The 19,199-nt window shown below is 30.3% G+C and overlaps 2 protein-coding genes across 3 annotated transcripts in view; both read left to right on the top strand.

Annotated features, from left to right (window-relative positions):
• Positions 1-19,199, top strand: part of LOC117681664 (uncharacterized) — a 31,053-nt gene that overhangs the window by 3,655 nt on the left and 8,199 nt on the right. Inside the window, exons 9-12 of one of the 2 annotated variants that reach the window (XM_034447104.2) lie at positions 601-722; positions 837-942; positions 2,257-2,396; positions 3,366-3,870. The exons of the other annotated variant lie outside the window; for it this stretch is intronic. Coding sequence (XP_034302995.2) covers positions 601-722; positions 837-942; positions 2,257-2,396; positions 3,366-3,445 — 448 coding nt within the window. The 3' untranslated portion in view covers positions 3,446-3,870. Of the gene's footprint in view, positions 1-600; positions 723-836; positions 943-2,256; positions 2,397-3,365; positions 3,871-19,199 lie in introns of those variants that run through there. 2 annotated transcript variants of the gene reach the window in all.
• Positions 8,489-18,713, top strand: LOC105320321 (uncharacterized). The gene is made up of 11 exons (XM_034447121.2): positions 8,489-8,645; positions 8,773-8,911; positions 12,114-12,160; positions 12,388-12,514; positions 13,902-13,982; positions 14,099-14,347; positions 14,447-14,545; positions 14,799-14,912; positions 15,205-15,402; positions 16,376-16,474; positions 16,608-18,713. Exons 4-11 carry the CDS (start codon positions 12,497-12,499, stop codon positions 16,656-16,658), a joined length of 909 nt encoding a protein of 302 aa, XP_034303012.2. The 5' UTR covers positions 8,489-8,645; positions 8,773-8,911; positions 12,114-12,160; positions 12,388-12,496; the 3' UTR covers positions 16,659-18,713.

Raw genomic sequence — 19,199 nt, 5'->3', positions numbered from 1 at the left:
GTGATGACAAGACCTGAGTAAACGTCGGTCATTTTGCGAACTCATTTATGGACAACTACTGTATATGGCGTCACGGACCTGAGGACCAGTAAATGTTATAGTTCTGGTACCTTCTACCTTGTATTATATGTCTTCATTAAATTCTGCTCAGATATACACATACTACACTGATTTAGTTGTTATCATAGGTACTTTGCAGTTCTTAAACGATAAAATCATGATTATTTGATAAGAACTTTTTTTACATGATGAAACTATCTATCAATGATCATGCTATCTTGTCGGCATCATTGTTACGTGTGATTTTTATTAAGCTCAACTCATGTTTAAATGCACATTGTATATCTGTAAATTGTACATTGTAAATCTGTACATTGTGAATAAATATATTTGGAAAACCGTGAACTAATGACTTAAGAACGAATAATTGTTTGATTTTGGAGTGTTGAACTTCGTAAAAAATGTTTTTATCAAAATGGCACTGCGTTTTATATCTATTATCAGACAACTTAAAATCTAAATTTCACAAAAGAGATAAAAATGTGTTTGTTTACTTGTTGTTTTGTTTATAAATCATTTATGATTACTTCTCTTCAACAGAAACATAAAAAATTCTATAGCTTGTGTAGAAGCAAAGAAATATGAATGCCAAGAAGATCCCTCTTTGCAAGACACAGTCGTTGGGCTCAACAAACTTTGTACTGAAATATCAGGAAAGCGAGGTTTGTTATAAATGGTAATGATTTAACTGACGGTTACTGCTTTACAATCCACTAAATATTTTCTTGAGTGCTCAAAAAAGTTTATTTTTGAAACAATACTGAATCTTTTTTAAGAACAATCAGCTTACAAAACCTGCTTTGATGAGGCAAAAATTAATACAAATTGTCAGAAAATCTTGGAAACTCTACCAGAAAATGACAGTACAGACAAAGTCTGCAAGTAAGTATTCGTATATTTTGATTGCATTAGCTTGTCATAGATTTTTATAAGAAGAAAACTTTGGTAAAAATTTTTTTGTGAAATAAACATACAACTAAGAAATTAACTACTACTTTTTGTCTGCAGGAGAAAATTAGTAAACATTTTTTTAAATATTTTTTTTTCGGATAAAATAAAGTAACTGATGCTTTAAGGTCAAGATCTAGTAAATGAGAGGTGCCTACAGGTTTATAAAATTTGAAATATAAATTCTTACAAGGATGTTTCATAATAATAGCTTTGTTTGATAGGGTGTACCGGGGCTAAAATGTTTGGTAAATACAATGAAAAATCATGTTTTAATCTGTCATTTTCAATAAAATATGAAGGAAATAAGGAACAAATTTCGGAGTTTTGTCCATTTTTGACTAAGAAAATATATCTAGAATACCTACAGTCTCTCCAAAAACGGAATTTAACAAGCTCTTGACCTCTTTAAAATGATGTCAAATTCAATATAGGCATCGGGATTACTTTTTCCATGATTTAACATAGAATGTCCAGAAATTGTTTAATTATCCACATTATTCCTTTAAGGCCGTAAAGTACGGGGGAAAATCCTCAAATCAATTATGACGTCATAATGGTTCTAGCACCAAAAACACACTCTGAAATCGTTTACTAGATCTTGATCTTAAATTTGTTTCATGTTTGCTTAGCCATTAGAAGGTCAATAATTAATGCTGTAAATTTTCATGTCTTCAACAACAAGAAATACTATGTTAATCAGAAGTTTTATAGTTAGAATGTCCAGAAATTGTTTAATTATCCACATTATTCCTTTAAGGCCGTAAAGTACGGGGGAAAATCCTCAAATCAATTATGACGTCATAATGGTTCTAGCACCAAAAACACACTCTGAAATCGTTTACTAGATCTTGATCTTAAATTTGTTTCATGTTTGCTTAGCCATTAGAAGGTCAATAATTAATGCTGTAAATTTTCATGTCTTCAACAACAAGAAATACTATGTTAATCAGAAGTTTTATAGTTGGATATCTAGCATCAAAACCTACCATATCATTTAATACCTATCATTCATTAAGTACACGTAAATCAAAACACAAAACTAGGACAAGGACTTATTTTTAAAAAGTAAACATCCCACCGTAAGACAGAAGGTTAAATTGGATGTAATTTAGGAGGTATTGCTTAATTTTTCTGCTGTTTTAAACAGTAAAGTACTTCAAATAATTTGATGAATCATTGATGGTACCATCAATAATTTTGCCAGGTAAAATATCCACTGATTAATGGAAGTTTTTTATGTCTCAGAAAAGTAACCGAGTATTCCATGTGCGCTAAGAGGTCTCTCTCAGGGTGTGACGGCGAGGTAGAGGACTTTGTTACAGACACGTCGAAGAAACTCATCAGCCTGAGAACCAGGCGGAAGAATGGCATCGAGTGTCCAACAAGTAAGTCTTTGTGTGCATTAAACGTGGTACTAAAATTCATCTAAGGAAATGTAAAGATCTTTAGACCTAAAAACTATTTGGGATCAAAAAGTTTTTTTTTCAGGTATAAAACGGTTTATTTGTGCATTTAAAATGATTTACCAAAATTTGAATGTTGTAAATCAAGTTACAAGCGAGATAAAAGGTTTGAAGTCATTGTTATGTAAACAAAGCTCGTGTCTTATATTTGTTTACAAACAATGTAAAAATTGGGAATAACCATTTCTTTGACAAAGCACACAAATACTCTTTGCAAACAAGATAAACTGTTTTAACGTGTTCATGACTATTATTATAAACAAAGGAAAGCATAATTTGATTAAAACTAAAACCAATACAACACATCTGTACACAATAACGAGACTCGCGCTATGTTTATAAAACGAAGAATTTCAAATTCCATATCTTGCTTTTAACTCAGTATTTGATTTTCAAACTTTGACGAACTATTTAATAAACCATATTTGCCATTGTACACAATAAAAATATTAAAAAAACCCATGATTTTATTTACTTCAAATTGCGTCTAGGTATTAACGGTAATGAATATTGACCAATTTTAGAAAATCAGTACTGGTAATACTTTTCAAAATTCTAAACGATTCCTTTCAAAAGAAAGTTATTGTTATCTTTGATTATCTTGAAGATTTTTGTAATAAAGTTTTGCATTATGAAGTAGAAGAAAAAAATATGTTTCATTTATCATTTAAAACTGTGGTAGAACATGTTGAAATTTTAGGCAATAGAAGAAGATAACCCATTCTTGTTCAAACTCTTGTTTAATTAAACAGTGGTTACTGTTCTTTGATTGATTCGTGCCTTGTGGTAGTTGCAGTTTTTAATACGGTGTTTTATTAGATTTGTTTTCATCACAGTGTTGTTTTTTAATTATTTTTAAATATTTTGGTTTTTTTGTTTTACATTCTACAGGTAGCGGAAGAGCTTTCATTCCAACATCATGGATAGCTATTATAGGGCTTCTAGTATTCTTGACAATGAATGCTCAGTAAATTTGGATGTCAGATACCACCTGTTATTAGCTTTTTAATCTCTCAGGCATATTCTTATTTACCTTCAATGTTTGTGTATTAAATCTTCGACAACCATTGGGAAGTTAATTACATTACCAAAAATTCATGACAATGTATATCATATACATGTCTAACATTTTGTCGTAATTGCCACGTTATTTAGTATATTAGGTATAAATATTGATCAAAAATCGGCTGCACTTGCAATAGTAAAGAAACATTGGGGGAAAACATGCAGTACTGTCATATAAAAGTCACTTGAGTGAATCCGATGAATTACTTGCTCATTAAAAATGTTTTATGAAAATGATTTTGGGGTTACACTAATGAGATGAGGCATATTTGATATTTCAATGTAATGCTAATTATGATTATAAGCCCACATAAAACTTTATTTATAGCAATCTGTATTATATGTTTTTGTACCATGTAGTGTTATTGAACACATCAATTAGAGGATCGACCTGACATAAGTATGAATGTCAGATGAATAAATTCAACTCATATGAACTAATTGACCCTTCAAACTGTTGCCTTCTTTTTGTGATATATTTATCAGCTTGTATTGGATTTCTGAACACATGTTAGCTGTTGATCTTGAATGTTTCAATATTTACTAGTTTTGTACATGCCATTGCGAATTGGTTGTTTAATGTATCACATTTGTATTTGAAATAAAACTCTCCAACCTTTCAATTTGAATGAGCTGTGTAAAAATTAATGTTCTTTGATAAGGCAATCAAATCGCAGTGCATACCATTTATTTCTTTTGGAGTTGTTATTCTATGCAATTTAAAACCATATCTAAATAAAGCTGTATTCAGGAATCAGGAACGGTTAGATTGGGCTAGGTGTAGTTTATAAAGATGTGAATCGGTCACTAACAGCAGTGATATTAGAATTTTAAGGCAGCTGTTGTGCTCTTATCACGAAACCAGTGATCTGTACAGTGGAACATAGTTAGACAACAGGTAAAATACACAATGATTATTCTTATAGTAAATTATGGTTTGTTTCACAATATGGATTACAGATCTCAATTTTCTGTAAGTTATGGCAACAAACAAAACAGTTTCTCTGAAATTATTCATGAAATACATAATTTATATAACGTTTGCAATAAATTCCTGGTTCTGAAATACGATAGCCAATCCAACGCCTACAGTAATTGATTTTATTAATGTGAGTTCACGAATGTTGCTGGTAAGAACACTTTTATTCTTTTTTTGTGAACAACTAGTATTGATACAGTCATTATGAACAAATTCATTTCATAACATTGTTATTGTGAAATGACACTAAAACCAATGGAACAACAAAATAACACAGATTAGTCGCACACCTTAGTGAATGTAAACTATTTCCTTATTTAAGTTGAATACTCATAATGATAACAAGTGTGTATGTATAATAAAATAATAAGCGGGGATGATAAGGAAAGACGAATGCATATCTGACCAAGACTAAATAAATGATCAGGAACAAAAACAGAAAAAAACTAATTTAGCATTTCCATTTATGTGACATGCTACCAAATAGAATGACAAGGAAATGAAAGAAGTTTTCGATATATTCATAAGGAAGAATTTATTGATATTGACAACTTTAAGTCAGTATTTGCATTCATTTTGTATTTACAGTTTTTAGCTCACCTGCTGATAGGTCAAGTAAGCTTCTCTGATACATTCGTCTGTTGTCTGTCTGTCTATTCGTCTGTCTGTCTGTCTGTACGTAAATTGCTCACATTTTAAACATCTTCTCCAGAACCAATGGGCCAATTTCAACCAGGCTTGACACAAAGCACCCTTAAGCAAAGGAGATTAAAATTTGTTAAAATGAAGGACCACGCTCTTTTTCTTAGGGAGAAAATTAGGAATCATTGAAAATTTGGGATAAATTTTTAAAAAACTTCTTTTCAAGAACTTTATGGCCAGGAAAGTTGAAACTTATTTAATTGAAAGCATCCTTAGGTAATGTAAATGTACATAGAAATATAAAGAGTAAATCTTGAATTTTTTTTCCCAGAAACTAATCAGCCAGGAAAGCTAAAACTTGAGTGGTAGCATCTTCAGGTAATGTAGATTCAGGTTGTTGAAATCATGATCCTAAGGGGTAGGGTAGGGTCACAACGTGGGGGGGGGGGGGGAGCAAAATTTTACATAAGAATATATAGAGAAAATATTTTTAAAATCTTCCTCTAAAAGCCATTTGCCTTTAAAAGCTGTAACTTTAATGATAGCAACCTCAGTTAATGTAGATTCAAATTCTGTCAAATCAAAATCTTTAGAAGTAGGGTGGGGCCAGATTGGGGATTCAGTTTTTCAAAGGAAATTATTATAATTATTCACAAAACCTAAAATGATATAATATATGCAAGCATTTTGACAATTGCTGATTTTTAAAATTGTTTAGACCTTGGCCTTTGGACAATTCTCAGGACTCAGAAAAGTTCAAGAGTTTGATGTAGGTTTATATTCCATATATAAACAATTGTTTATGATCTTTTTTAAGAATTGCAATGCTCAGCATGTGATATAATTATAAAATCATCCTGTAAGAAAAGGGACTTAATTAAAGACATAAGAATACCCAGGGGGAAGCGGAGAATTGATTTTTATTTACATGTGTATCTGCGTGTATATTAAACCACATTGCCTAGATATTCATATTATGACTCCATTAAGCTGATTTTATCATACCTGTTAGACCTCAGTTGAGTGATGTGGCCCATGAGCGATAATATTTTTATTAAAATGTCAAGTACTAGTAAGTATTTGCAATTTTAGTATGAAAATATAAAGTAAAATTGTGATATACAGCTTGATCACAGAAAAATTCTTCCATGATCTTCTGATATTCATATATGTGTAAATATGTTTATTTATAAACAAACATATTCATATTTGTAATACAGTTCAATCAAGTTCACACTTGAATTGAAGTAAAACCTAGTTGCTTGAATGTAATGCCTTAAAGGATTGAGTAAGAGGTTGAGAACAAATTTTTCATCAAAACGAAAATATGTATAGGACATCTTAATTTTGTTTCAACTAATGATTTATTTAAAAAAAAATGTAGATTGTACAACTGCATTTACTATTTAATTATTACAATTGAGTAAATACAATCAAATTACCTTTTAAAGTAAATTTTGATAATGTTGGTTGCTTTAAAAGAAGGCAATACACAATTTTTATTGAGAAATCCTTATGTTACCGAATATGGTTACGGTAACTTTCGCTAAGCACGGCCGCCGAGTAGGTCAAATGCTTGTAAGGGACATTCAAGAAAGGTTCAACTTGGTACTGGTCCACAAAAAATTTGAACCAGTAACTCTGTACACATTATCTAGGTCGTCTGAATCAAATATTAAATAGATTGTCTAAATCATTATTGTAAAATTGATTTAAAATGCATTTAACGACAATGACACTTTCAACAATATCATTACACATTTTAAAGTGTTGATAATATCAATATTTGTATTTAATATTCAGATGTAAAACAAGCGATCATGCTTCATTTTGTCAACATGGTAAAACGACAGATGTCACGCGATGATCGGACCTCTTGCTATGGTCAGATCTCATCAATTGCCTCATGTCTTGTGATTTATTTTATCCGCAGCACAATCTTTTTTTTTATCGATCACATTCACAGACCTGACTGCAATGTGATATTATCTTGGCAATATTTACTTTTAGTCTGCACCTTCGATAAAACACACAGCAAGGAAAATGTGAAAATATTTTCTTTGCATGTAAAAAAGTTAATCAGGAAGGAAAAACTATATTAGGGTAATTTGAAGTGAAGTGATAAGGTAAGTTGATATCAAACATTGTCATGATTATCATTTTCTTCAAATATATTTGATTAGTCGTATTTTGAAGAAACGTTTTAATTTTTAATTTGCTGGTGTTGGACAATAAAACTGCTTAATTTATAAGAATTGATTCGAGCCTTCAGATCCTGGTCCAAATATGGATTCCATGTAGGCCAGTATGCAATGATAATGGCAACATTCATCTATGTTCATTCAATGCAAGTCATTCATCTATTTAAAATATATATTTTAAACTAAATAAGCACGTGTTATATTTTTATCCTATCAATCTACCTTTTACTTGATTGTGTAAATAAAATCACAATATAATACAAGTAGCATGTGATTGTACAAATACACAGTCGATTGACTCAACACATGGTCGCCATCTCTTTTTGAGACCAAAACATAGACCATCACTTCAGCTCTTCACATTATTCATTCATAACATGCATCCAACGATAACTACCACATATAATAGCTAGCATAAATTATATTTTTACTTCTTTCTAAATGTCCCTGCCTTACATTGTCGAAAACCATGACTTTTGAGCAATACATGTTTTTTAACAATACAGGCTTCGTCATTCAACAAACATATTCAGTTTGTCAAATGCTATATTTTGTTTAGCTTTTATTAGTTGAAAAACAATTCTTAAAATTAAAAAAACGGAGGAGCAGAAATAGGTATTCAATTGGCTACACTTGATCAAAGCGACAAAGGGATATTAAAATTTTACTGATACAGATCTATTACAGGTGGAGTTTTTAGGACTGTACCTTGCCCATTTAGCTTTTTTTGAAGTATACAAAAACAAATTTGTTTCCTGGCTCTTTATGATAAAGTTCAGACTGCTCCACAGTTTATTGTTATTTTTCTATTATGTCTTAAACTGGGCCATTTAACTTGTATAATACAAAACGAAAAACAACCATGAAAATGAATTTAATTATCTCTTGAACATAGTTTGACTTTGAGATCAGTAATTTTATCATTATGTTTCATTTCTAGGTTAATGAGTATGTTAATTGGAAAATCACAAATTTTTTTTCTCTATATCGATTAGTATCGTATTTGAAACCTTAAAAAACACTGTTATTTTGTATTTATTTTGACAAAAAACAACGTTCAAATAGTCATAAATAATAAATTTAAAATAAGCGCCAAATGATATTACGGATGTCTCTAGTATACTTGTTTTGTATGGAAAACAAATGATTGCACCACCATCCAATGAAACGGCATATTACATGTTGCAATCGACAAACCGGAGGTGTTAAACAGGTTTGAGTTAAAAAATTGCATGAGGACAAAAGTATTCGTAAAGTCAATAGCAAGATTTTTAAGGTGTGCAGGTAAGAAAAGATATGAAAGGTGCGTGATGGGGGTTTCCACTAATCATTATCTGTTTTTGTCGCAGTATCATTGCTATATTTTCAATCAATATATTTTAGACGTATATCAATGGTTGTTTATTTGTAGGGGGTTTGGTTTAAGTCACTGATGATCTAATTCCCAACAATATTTTGACCTTTTCAAACTTGGATGACTGATGCATAAGTCGTTACATAATAAAAGTCATGTTATGGATAATGTGACCTACATTAACTGGATGTGACAGGTTATTTTTAGCATTTGCACTCACATATATGAGACACACTTAATCGAACTGTGCACGGATAATGCATACTAGCGATTACATTTTGGACTGCGTGATGCTTTAAGTGTAAAGAGAACTCATTTCCAAGTATCTGTCCGCACCTATCCAAAGAAAATATATACGGATGATGTATCTCACGTTGCATTGTAGATGATGAATGTGACTTGTTACCAGTTTAAAATCTGAATGCTAATAGAGCTTGTTCTCCTACTTTATCTCTTCTTCGGAAAAATATATGTGGCCTATACTTAAATTTTAAAAAAGAGGCAATTTTATCATTCAATAATTGTTAGTAATAAATTGCATTTGAAGAAAATATGAATCTGAGGATGTACATTTCAACTTAATGAACACATTTTTTTTACAAGGCAGCTCATATCCTTCCATTAATTAATCTATTACCGTTTGTTTATAAAGAGTTACCTGTAATTATTTTTATATAGTTGAAGCTTCCTGGTTAAAACTTTTTTGTACATAAATTTACGTGGCTTCTAGTAATAGGTTCGCATAAAATTGTCCCATTAGGATTTATATTTATGTGATAGTTGGGCTATTGCCCATGTGCTCGATTTCAGGTAATATGAGAGAGAGATAGAGAGAAAGAGAGGTAGAGAGAGAGATAGAGCGAGAGAGAGAGAGAGAGAGAGAGAGAGAGAGAGAGAGAGAGAGAGAGGTTTATTTTGAAGATTATTCTTATAAATGAAATGTCAGAGTATAAAATGTTTTGTTGTAAAATACAAAAGGATTAACCACGGGCACCTGATTTTATAAATTTTTTTATGATTAAAATATATACCGTCTACCAAATAATACATAAGGTACACATCGCCGCCATCTTGGTAGTATTTAAAATTGTCTAATCAGCCGGAATATTTGCTTGAAACTCGTCAGTAAAATTATTATGCGATCTTCTCCGTCTTCCAATCGGTGCTTCAACACCTACGCGTACAACCGATTAAACCAAAACGGTGCATTACAACTGTCTTAAATAAAAATCACCATTGTATTGACATCTACTGCCTTAGATATGCGCCGAAGGTCTACAGGGGGGACGGAAGTTGTCAACTTTATGTAAATGAGATTTCCTTGCATTGTGTGTCTGTGTCAGTATTTCAAAATACATGCATTTATAAACATGTTTACATAAAATATGTTTAATGAAAGATTTAATTGACAGTATATATTATCCACTTTCATCGGTTTAACTTATATTGTTATTGAATTCAAAATCGATGCCTTTTCAATATTATTATTATTATAAATATTTTAAAATTCATATAGCGCAAAATATAATAAAAAATTACTCTAAGGCGCTTTACCTAAATAATGATGTGCAATAACATTAAATGGTTAAAATAGACAATTTACAGGCATAGAACATGATTAAAATAGATTTAGTAGTGATAAGAGTTACATTACTTTAAAATGTAAAATCAGGAGTCCTGTAAACAGATATCAATAAAATGGATTACCGTGTCAAATATAAAAAAGCTAATTTGAACAGATGAGTCTTAAGTGATTTTTTAAAACCGGACTGATGTTGTTCGTGCCTTAGATCTGCCGGGAGACCTAACGTCAAACCGCCTATCACCATATTGTATTGTGCGGACACGAGGTTGGACTTGAACTTTCGGACAGCAATGTCCGCATAGGAACATATAATTTTGCAAGGTCCTGTATGTATGATGGTGACGTCCTGTGAAGCGCCTTAAAAATAGTCACAAGTAATTCATACTGGATTCGAAATTCCACTGGCAGCTAATGAAGAGACATAGGCACAGGGGTTATATGATCATACTTCTTTGTCTTTGTTATAATTATATATTTCGTCTTACTTTAGCCTATCGTCGCATACCTAAGACAGTAGATGTCAATCGAGGGGTGATTTTAAATAAAGGACAGGTTTTATGCATCGTTTTAACTGAATCGGTTGTAACTGCTTAGATGTTGAGGAACGATCAGAAGACGAAGATGATCGCAAAATGATTTTACTGATGAGTTTCAAGCAAAATTCTAGCTGAGATGAGTTTTAAATACACCCAAGATGGGGGCGATATGTACCTTGTGTATTATTACATGTAGTTAGAGGATATATATTTTCATTATGAGAAAAATATATATAACATCACGTGCCTGTGAAAATAACTTATTAGATAGGCCTATAAACATTGTTAAAATGTTGACACGTTATGGTCAAATGTTTTCCGAATATAAGAAATTATTGTTCTTGATACCCTGTGTTTTTAAACATAATGAGTAATGAGGTTATTTTACCTGTATGGTTATTTGAAAAAAGAGATGGCTCAACATTTAATTTATCTAAAATTACCCTTTTTTATAACCATGACAAATATTTGAAGCAAAAACGGAATATATTTCCTAAGACACTTTTCATTTTAGTTATTATCAACTCAAATGTAGATTGCTAATCTAAGACAAACACTTGAAAGGATAAAATGAAATATTTCAGTTATTACTGGTTGAATTATGTTTCTGTTTATAACATTTTAATAATTTAAGCACGGGTCTCTTTTAAACTCCGTATCCAGTACTGTTATTTATTTGTGTAGAAAATAAATATCCATAGTTACTTCCGATATGACGTAATATTTAGAACACAGTCAACTATGTAAACAGGAATTAAAAACTTATCAAGAAGCCGGTTAAACATAACCAACATTCACAACCTCACAATGTCCTTTAACAAATTTAATTATTACAGTCCTGTTCACATGTCTTGCTTGTAAACAACCTTAAAGATTAAATACTCATCAGACAAAAAAAATTGACAAGAGTAGGATACTAGATAAAACAAAAATAAACTTTTGCATATAATGAACAGCACAAGCAAATTTATCATTTTCAAAGTATGTTAGTGATAAAAGAACTTACAAACTGGAATGGGTAGATTTTGTGGATCATGAAATGTAACCTATAGCTTAAATTAACATTTAATTTCAAATTTTTTTTCTTCAGTTTTTACATGAACATTCTCGATTAATATGACCCTCTTCAATTTTCTTCATGCATTCTAAATAATGCAATTGAGGTTTAAATTTTGTTTTATTTTTTTGTGAGAAAAAATTATTTAAAACATAACTTAAATATTTTGTATCGGAACATGCTGATTTTTTCTCTGTAATATATTTTTTTATTATGTCAGAAAGGAAGAATCTTCGCACACCCAAAACAAAAGTAATTAATTCGAAGGTGAGTACAATATCCAAACATCTCTATGAGTATTTTGTTTACAATTATTAATAAAATATCCTAATTATAAGCTACAAAATTATAAACATTTCATTTTATTCAAACATAGTAAATGCCAGTTATTACAAGTACCATCATAAGCATATAAGATTAATATTTTAAATTTTCCGGTGTGGATGTTTTTTGTGTTGTGTCTTCTAATAGTTTTTGTGCTATATTTTTACAAGTGAAAGCAAGATGAAACATTTATGCGGCGTTCGACCTTCAATTCCGACAATTATATCAGAGACGAAGCATTGTTAATAAATAAAAGAACACAAATCGCATCACAGGAACATGAACAATAAAGAACAGGTAACCAATTTCTTAATACTGAAATGCTCTTTTTATCACTTTAAGCACTGACAAAGCATTTTGAGGCTCTTGTACATCCCAATATGAGATTGCCATGAATAAAAATACAAATACAAAATGGGTCATTGTGCTGATTAAGGACTACGCAAGTAAATACAATATTTGTGAATTTTGATTTTAGCCCACTGTTTTGATAAGATATTAACAATTGTTTATTATTTACAATAATAAATGTAAACTATGCTTGTCATTTAATTACCTCATATTACCATATGATTACCCCGAGCTTGAACCATTAATGTATAAAAGTTTCAAAATCAATAATTTATCGTGAGCACTTAGTGTAGGGACTATAAAAAGAACGCTTTGACTTCTATTTATTACTTGACAAAAATTATATTCTGTATAATGACTGTGATTTCATGTGACCATGTAATAAAATAACAACATAACAAAAATTAGTTGTTCCGTATAAATTACCTTAATATTATACATCCATTGTACTAAATCATTATTCACATAACTTTTGAAGTCAGATTCAAATTGCTTCATGCTAAAGATTCATTGTTGCTTCAAAATGTGGAAATAATACTTGAACAGTGGGTTTTTTGGTTCATCATGAATTAAAAAAATACTTTTCAAAACGTAAGCATAAACAAAATATTCCTAAAGTGAAATAAAGCGACTATTTATCTCGCGTTCATTATTGTGTTTTTATCAAACGAATGCATGTTTAAATTACAAAAATGTTTTTGTTGTTTAAATAACCTTACCATTCTTTTCAATAGAAATAAAGTTCAAATAAATCGAATTCCAAGGAAACAAAACAAAAGAATCCTATATCAGAGATGAATAGTATGATTGCTGTTTAATTTTATAAGATATTAAGAGTTTTAAGGTGATATCAAGTAAATATTCAGTATATAGCTCACAAAATATTAAATGAAAATAGCTAGTAGAAAGATGGTTCCAAAGCAAATGGACAAATGGAAAGTTAGTTATGAATACATTTGAGAAAACATTTTTGTCAAAATGTTTTTTCTATAAAACTATACAATATTCTCTTATAATGAAAAGTCATATTTTTATTTACCTCATTCACAAAATAACACTCGTCCAAAATTCACCCGTGTCTACTGAACATGTATTTTCAAGCTGCACATAATACTAGTACATAAAACATTTTTTCCAATAAAAGTAAATTAAAAAAGAAGGTATCTGGGAAGACAGTGATAATAAATGGATTTACCTCTATTCTATTTTATGTAATTGCATATATATTTACATGTACGATTTTGATTTTCATCTTAGATAGCTAAAATTAAACATAATTGAATTTATTTTGCATTAAAAGATACATTATGATTACCTGTAATATTTTCAACAGCATAATCTAACAAAGGATTTATACAGAAACGTAGCCACCAGGACATGCCATACTTTGCTGGCTTTGAAAGGAATTCTTTTGGTATATTTGAACCTTTATAGATTATTTGTAAATATTTCTGATATGTTAAGAATTATACAAATTGAAAATACCTGTATCTTATCTAAAGTTGGTAACATGTTAAAATTTCTCTTAAGGTTGCAGCAATTGTGCTAATATCGTCTACAAAAGAGATTTCAATAGCCAAACCATGTGACCTAGAAAAAGTGCTTGTTTCTTTTGGTGTGGACCAAACCTCACCCTGTAAATACGACGACATAAAGAAAAAGTCAACAAATCTCTGCACTTTAGGCATATCATTCTTAGTTCTAAATGGAATTATTTTCCTTCTGATATTGAATTTCTTGTGGATTCCTAAAAACAAGAAATTCGGTATATGCATCGCAGTAAGTATGCAGTGAATATGTATGGAAATATATATTTTGTGGTAAATATCAAGAAACACAAATGTTATGTGTTGGTTGCTGGATATATTTGTTTCACAGCTTGTAGTCGTGAATGCAGTTGTTGCAGCTGTATATTCAGGCCTAACGATAAAGTTCTACAAAGAAGTACTTGACTCCAAAGAAAAACAAACGGAACCGGTTCGAATGATTTTTTTTACACCATTAGACTATGAATGTGCATATGAATGTGTATAGTAAACATGTTTTTCGTCACAAAATAAAGAACAATTATATAAATTTCCGATGGATGTTACCTTCTAAACATATCTTTATTTTAAAAGAAAAAAATCGAGATAACATAATTTTTTATACATTCATCGCACATGTTTTCACCATTTTTAATCTAAAAATAAAAGTTTATCAAATTACCAATAATTTTTTTTTTTTATAGAACTATTCCCATATAAAAACAACAATGATGACTCTACTCATGAAAAATTATACATCGGATAATGTTACCAGTGGCGATGCAATATCTGATAGTTGGAACAAGTTCTTCATCGAGGTAAAAAAAACCCCACCATAGCAATGCAGTGAAAACCTTGAAATGTAGTATCTGTATATTTAACAATAAAGTGATTTTAGTTCAACAGAAGCATGCTGTATTGTACACCCGTTAGACCAACTTAAGGTCTCCTTTTCAAGCCGTCTATCATTTTTATCAACCGTTTTGACTTAACCATGATGCTTTCTTCAACGCTAGAAATACTATTAGCCTTGTTAGTCTCATTTTAAAGATATACCCAATGATTTAAATTTGAATGTTCCTTTTGTCTGAAATTTTTATGAAATTCCAGTATGATTGTTGTGCTATAAACCAAGTCACAGGAACGACCAACGACTTTGACAGCACTCCGTGGTGTACAACATCCGGTTCCTGTCAGGCAACGGCCTCACAGATCCCAAAGACCTGCTGCAATGGTGTCTCAGAGGACGATTACGGAAGCGCACCGTCCGACTGCCATTCCTCTGTTAATCCTGGGACATTCAAATCTGTAAATAATAATATTGCATGGCTCTTTGGCAATTTCTAAAAATATGATATGCTATACCTTAATGACAAAAAATGCTGATAAATTTAAATCACTTTGGGTTTGATAGGAACAGTAATGGATAATATACTTTGAATATGATAAAAGGACAATTTATTAGCTCTATATTTTGCAAACAATGTTCTTTTTAGATCACCTGCGCTGAAAGCTCAAGCGAGTTTTTCTGATCACATTTTAATCACCGTCCGTCTGTCCGTCCGTAAATATTTCTCATTTTTAACTTTTTTTCCTTAAGCCACTTGCCCAAATTAAACCAAATTTGGCACAAAACATCCTTATAGAAAGGTTGTTTTCGCTTGTTTTCATTTAATTTTCTTAATTATGGTCTTAACTTGAGGAGGTATCGCATGTATTTTAGTATAAAATCAAACAGACTTCGGTAAATCTGCAAAATTTGATGCATTAGCAACACACTAAAAGACAATGAATTCATTCAATTTGTAATTCGGTATGATCTCTGCGCAATTGTTGATTAATGCAATGTATTTTGTTAAGATGTTTAGCATTTTCTCGAGTCTATTCAGTCTAATCAGACATATTTGTTTTTGTGCATTTTCCTCTGTTTTTTATTGTTTACAATTTTCTATTTACTAACAATATTTGAGTGTCAAACTTCGAGTTATAAGCAAGATACACAGCTCTGCTCACAATTCTGTTTCTTCACAGAGCTGAGGCCCCTTTTTTGTCGTTTACGTATTCAATGCAAAAAAAAAAATTCACCCCACCCCTCTATAAAATATTGAATCTTACAAAACAAAGTCATTATACTTAACTTTGCTGAATATCAATATTTTTCTTTTTTAATTAAATAAAGTGTTTTAAGTCAAAAAGTTACCTATTGTTGCCCAAGTGAGCAATTTGGCCCATGGGTCTGTTGTTTTCTTTTGTTATAACTGTATTACTGGACATCATTTAGAACTGTATGATCCCTATCAAGAAACTAAGCACTATTAACATTGGAGAGTGTCAGATAAGCCTAGTACTGATCACCTTACTGACTATTGGGACTTTGGGGGTAAGTTTGTATGTATCGAAGTAAGAGTTATGATATACTGTGGCAATCAATAAATTGTTATTACTTTAAATAATTTAATTGATTACGATAAGAACTTATTTATTTGTATGTAAAAAGTTTCGTTTATTTACAGATAGCTGAATTTCTTCTTGAAGGAATTTTGATATCATATTTTGCTGTTTGATTCGAAACAAAATATGGCCACCAAAAAAGGAGGAGACTGAACTGAATGAAAAAAGGAACTGACCTTTTAACTTGTGTTTGATTTGATGAAACATAATGCAATTTTTATTTTAAAAATTTACCTCTAAGTTATATATTTTGAATACCCTAGATATTCTACACGTTGAACGCTGTTTTTAACCTTTATTTATTAAGCCTATTAGAACTATTTTACAGTCATTGTTTGTTTAATTTTAAAGAGTTACGGGAATTCTGGTCGGATATTTAGAAAAAAAGTAATATAGTCTTTTTGATTGATACATTATATTTACATCTACCGAGTATGATTCCCTCTATTTCTTACGAAAACTTATTGTAATTCATGAATGTAAAACCTATTGCAACCTCAGAAAATTCACGAACTGCGCGAAATAGTTATAATAATGCCAGACTCAAATTCCAATAGGAGACGATCTGGCTTTTTCTTATATTCAACATACTGATGTACATTAACAGTAATTTAGTTTATTTTACTTACTCTTTTTTTTACTTAACTTATCATTTAGTAAAAGGAAAGATGTAGATATACGCAATAGAATGCTACAACAGAAACGCAATAGAACAGAAACGCTAGTATGTAGACATTTCGTTTTTAGTTCTGTAAAAAATTCTTAAGGGAGAATGTTTGAATACGATTTTGTTTTAAGAGATATTGTCCTTAAAAAATAAGAGTAAAAGATTGCCCAAATTTTTTTTTTTTTTATCATTTTTGCTTTAATGGGTCTGCTGTAAAATATTTTCACTCCTATGTGTTGATGTTTAACTCCATTCAAGGAACGTTTTAAAAAAGGTGTATGTAGTGGGTATATCTATCTCATATATAAAAATATTTTTTCGAATATAATAAACCTTCGATTTTTATATGACAAAAGCGCATCCTGAGTAAAACACTTACTCCATTGAGTAATAAAGATACATTATAAATCTATATTTTGAATAAAATGCACATGATATAAGTACAATTAACACTATCGCAGTTTTATTATTTTTTTTAAATAAAGTTTGTGTTATTTGAAGACATGTCAGGATGATGGCACTTTCAGTTTTTTACAATGTAATTTGAATCATTGCAACGGATCTAGAGTATATGAGACAATTTCTGGGGAATCACATATACCATGGACTGTAATACTTTGTAAATGACATTGACACTCTTATTTTTATGATGGAATACTTATTATTTATTGAAAACCGGTGTTTTCAGATCGTTGAGGTTTTGTATAATCCTCTATTTTTCGTGAAATCAAAACCTATATATACCAATGAAACACAGTGTACATTGTATGGAATTGTTGTTATTTATCATTCTTGTAAAAAAAAAATCAGTTGTTTTTTGGGCGATAAATGCTTTGACGGACTGTAACCGTTTAAACACTAAGTGCTTAATGTTTATTTGAAAAGTAATGTAATCTTCGGAAAATATCAAAAACAGAGTTTTAATTATTATATTGGAGATGGGCTAATAATTATTCATGGCTGTACCTGGAATTGTGTATTTACATATTTGTATTACGTAAAATATTTTCATGTTCATTTATTGAAAGTCTTATCATACAACCATTTGCATAAAGATATGTTTATTTTTATTTTTTTAAATGTTGTTCTGTATGTGTTTTTATAATGAGATCTACTCTTTGTGCTTTGTGCTACTAAACACCAATAATTCGTTAACACGAGGTTATTTTTTTATATATACAAAACAACTCCAAAAAATCTCAAAAGAAATATACTTTGTTGAATCCTTGTGTTTAAATTATTAATTTCATCTGTTGGCACAAGAGGTTCACATTTATCTATAGTGGTAAAAAATGTGACCAAAAATTTTATACCAGCAATACAACCATTTTACAATTTGAATTTGATGTTTCAACCGCAGACTATTTACTTTTGAACATGCCATCTTGGATGCATTGCTTCGAAGTCAATGTTAAACAGTATTTTTCTGGATAGAAGTAGCATAAAGTGTGTTGGATGGAAGATGTTGATAGCAACAAGTAAATAATGAAATACCACGATGCATCGCTGTTCATTATATTCTAACTATTTTAGTATCATGTTATACAAGTAAATGTGGTTGCTATTGGGAGTTGATAATTGATTGTATTTCAGGTAGAGATAACCAAGGAGATCAATTTTGAGGACAGAAAATTTTGAATATTATCGAGAGTTATCTCTCTTTTGCATATGTTTGCATATGTAGTCTCTATACATCGCAAATTTTGGCATTTAATATAAAACATTGACTGTCAAACAAATACATAACGAAAAATAGACAAAGCTATGAAAACCAATAATTATATTAGTAAAAATAATTATCTGAGGATAAGAAAATTTAAAGTCGTTGTAAATGTAGTTTTTGTTTAACGAGGCCGGGTTTAATTAGTTCTGCCCTAGATTTTTTAAAGAAATTTTTTACCCGAATTTCTACTTATATAATTATTATTTTAAGATTAAAAAATAAAACATTTACCACACCGTTTGTTTAGGGGGTCATCTCAAAGTT

Source organism: Magallana gigas, chromosome 2 (assembly GCF_963853765.1).
Source record: "Magallana gigas chromosome 2, xbMagGiga1.1, whole genome shotgun sequence".
Lineage (NCBI taxonomy): Eukaryota > Metazoa > Mollusca > Bivalvia > Ostreida > Ostreidae > Magallana > Magallana gigas.
The sequence above is the reverse complement of the archived record's forward strand: the minus strand, read 5'-3'. Positions and strand labels throughout refer to the sequence as shown.

Excerpts from the sequence above, each read along its gene's own strand:
- LOC105320321 (XM_034447121.2), top strand. Across the intron at positions 13,983-14,098 it reads CTTTGAAAGGAATTCTTTTG|GTTGCAGCAATTGTGCTAAT; the intron begins GTATATTTGAAC and ends ATTTCTCTTAAG. Across the intron at positions 14,913-15,204 it reads GGAACAAGTTCTTCATCGAG|TATGATTGTTGTGCTATAAA; the intron begins GTAAAAAAAACC and ends ATGAAATTCCAG.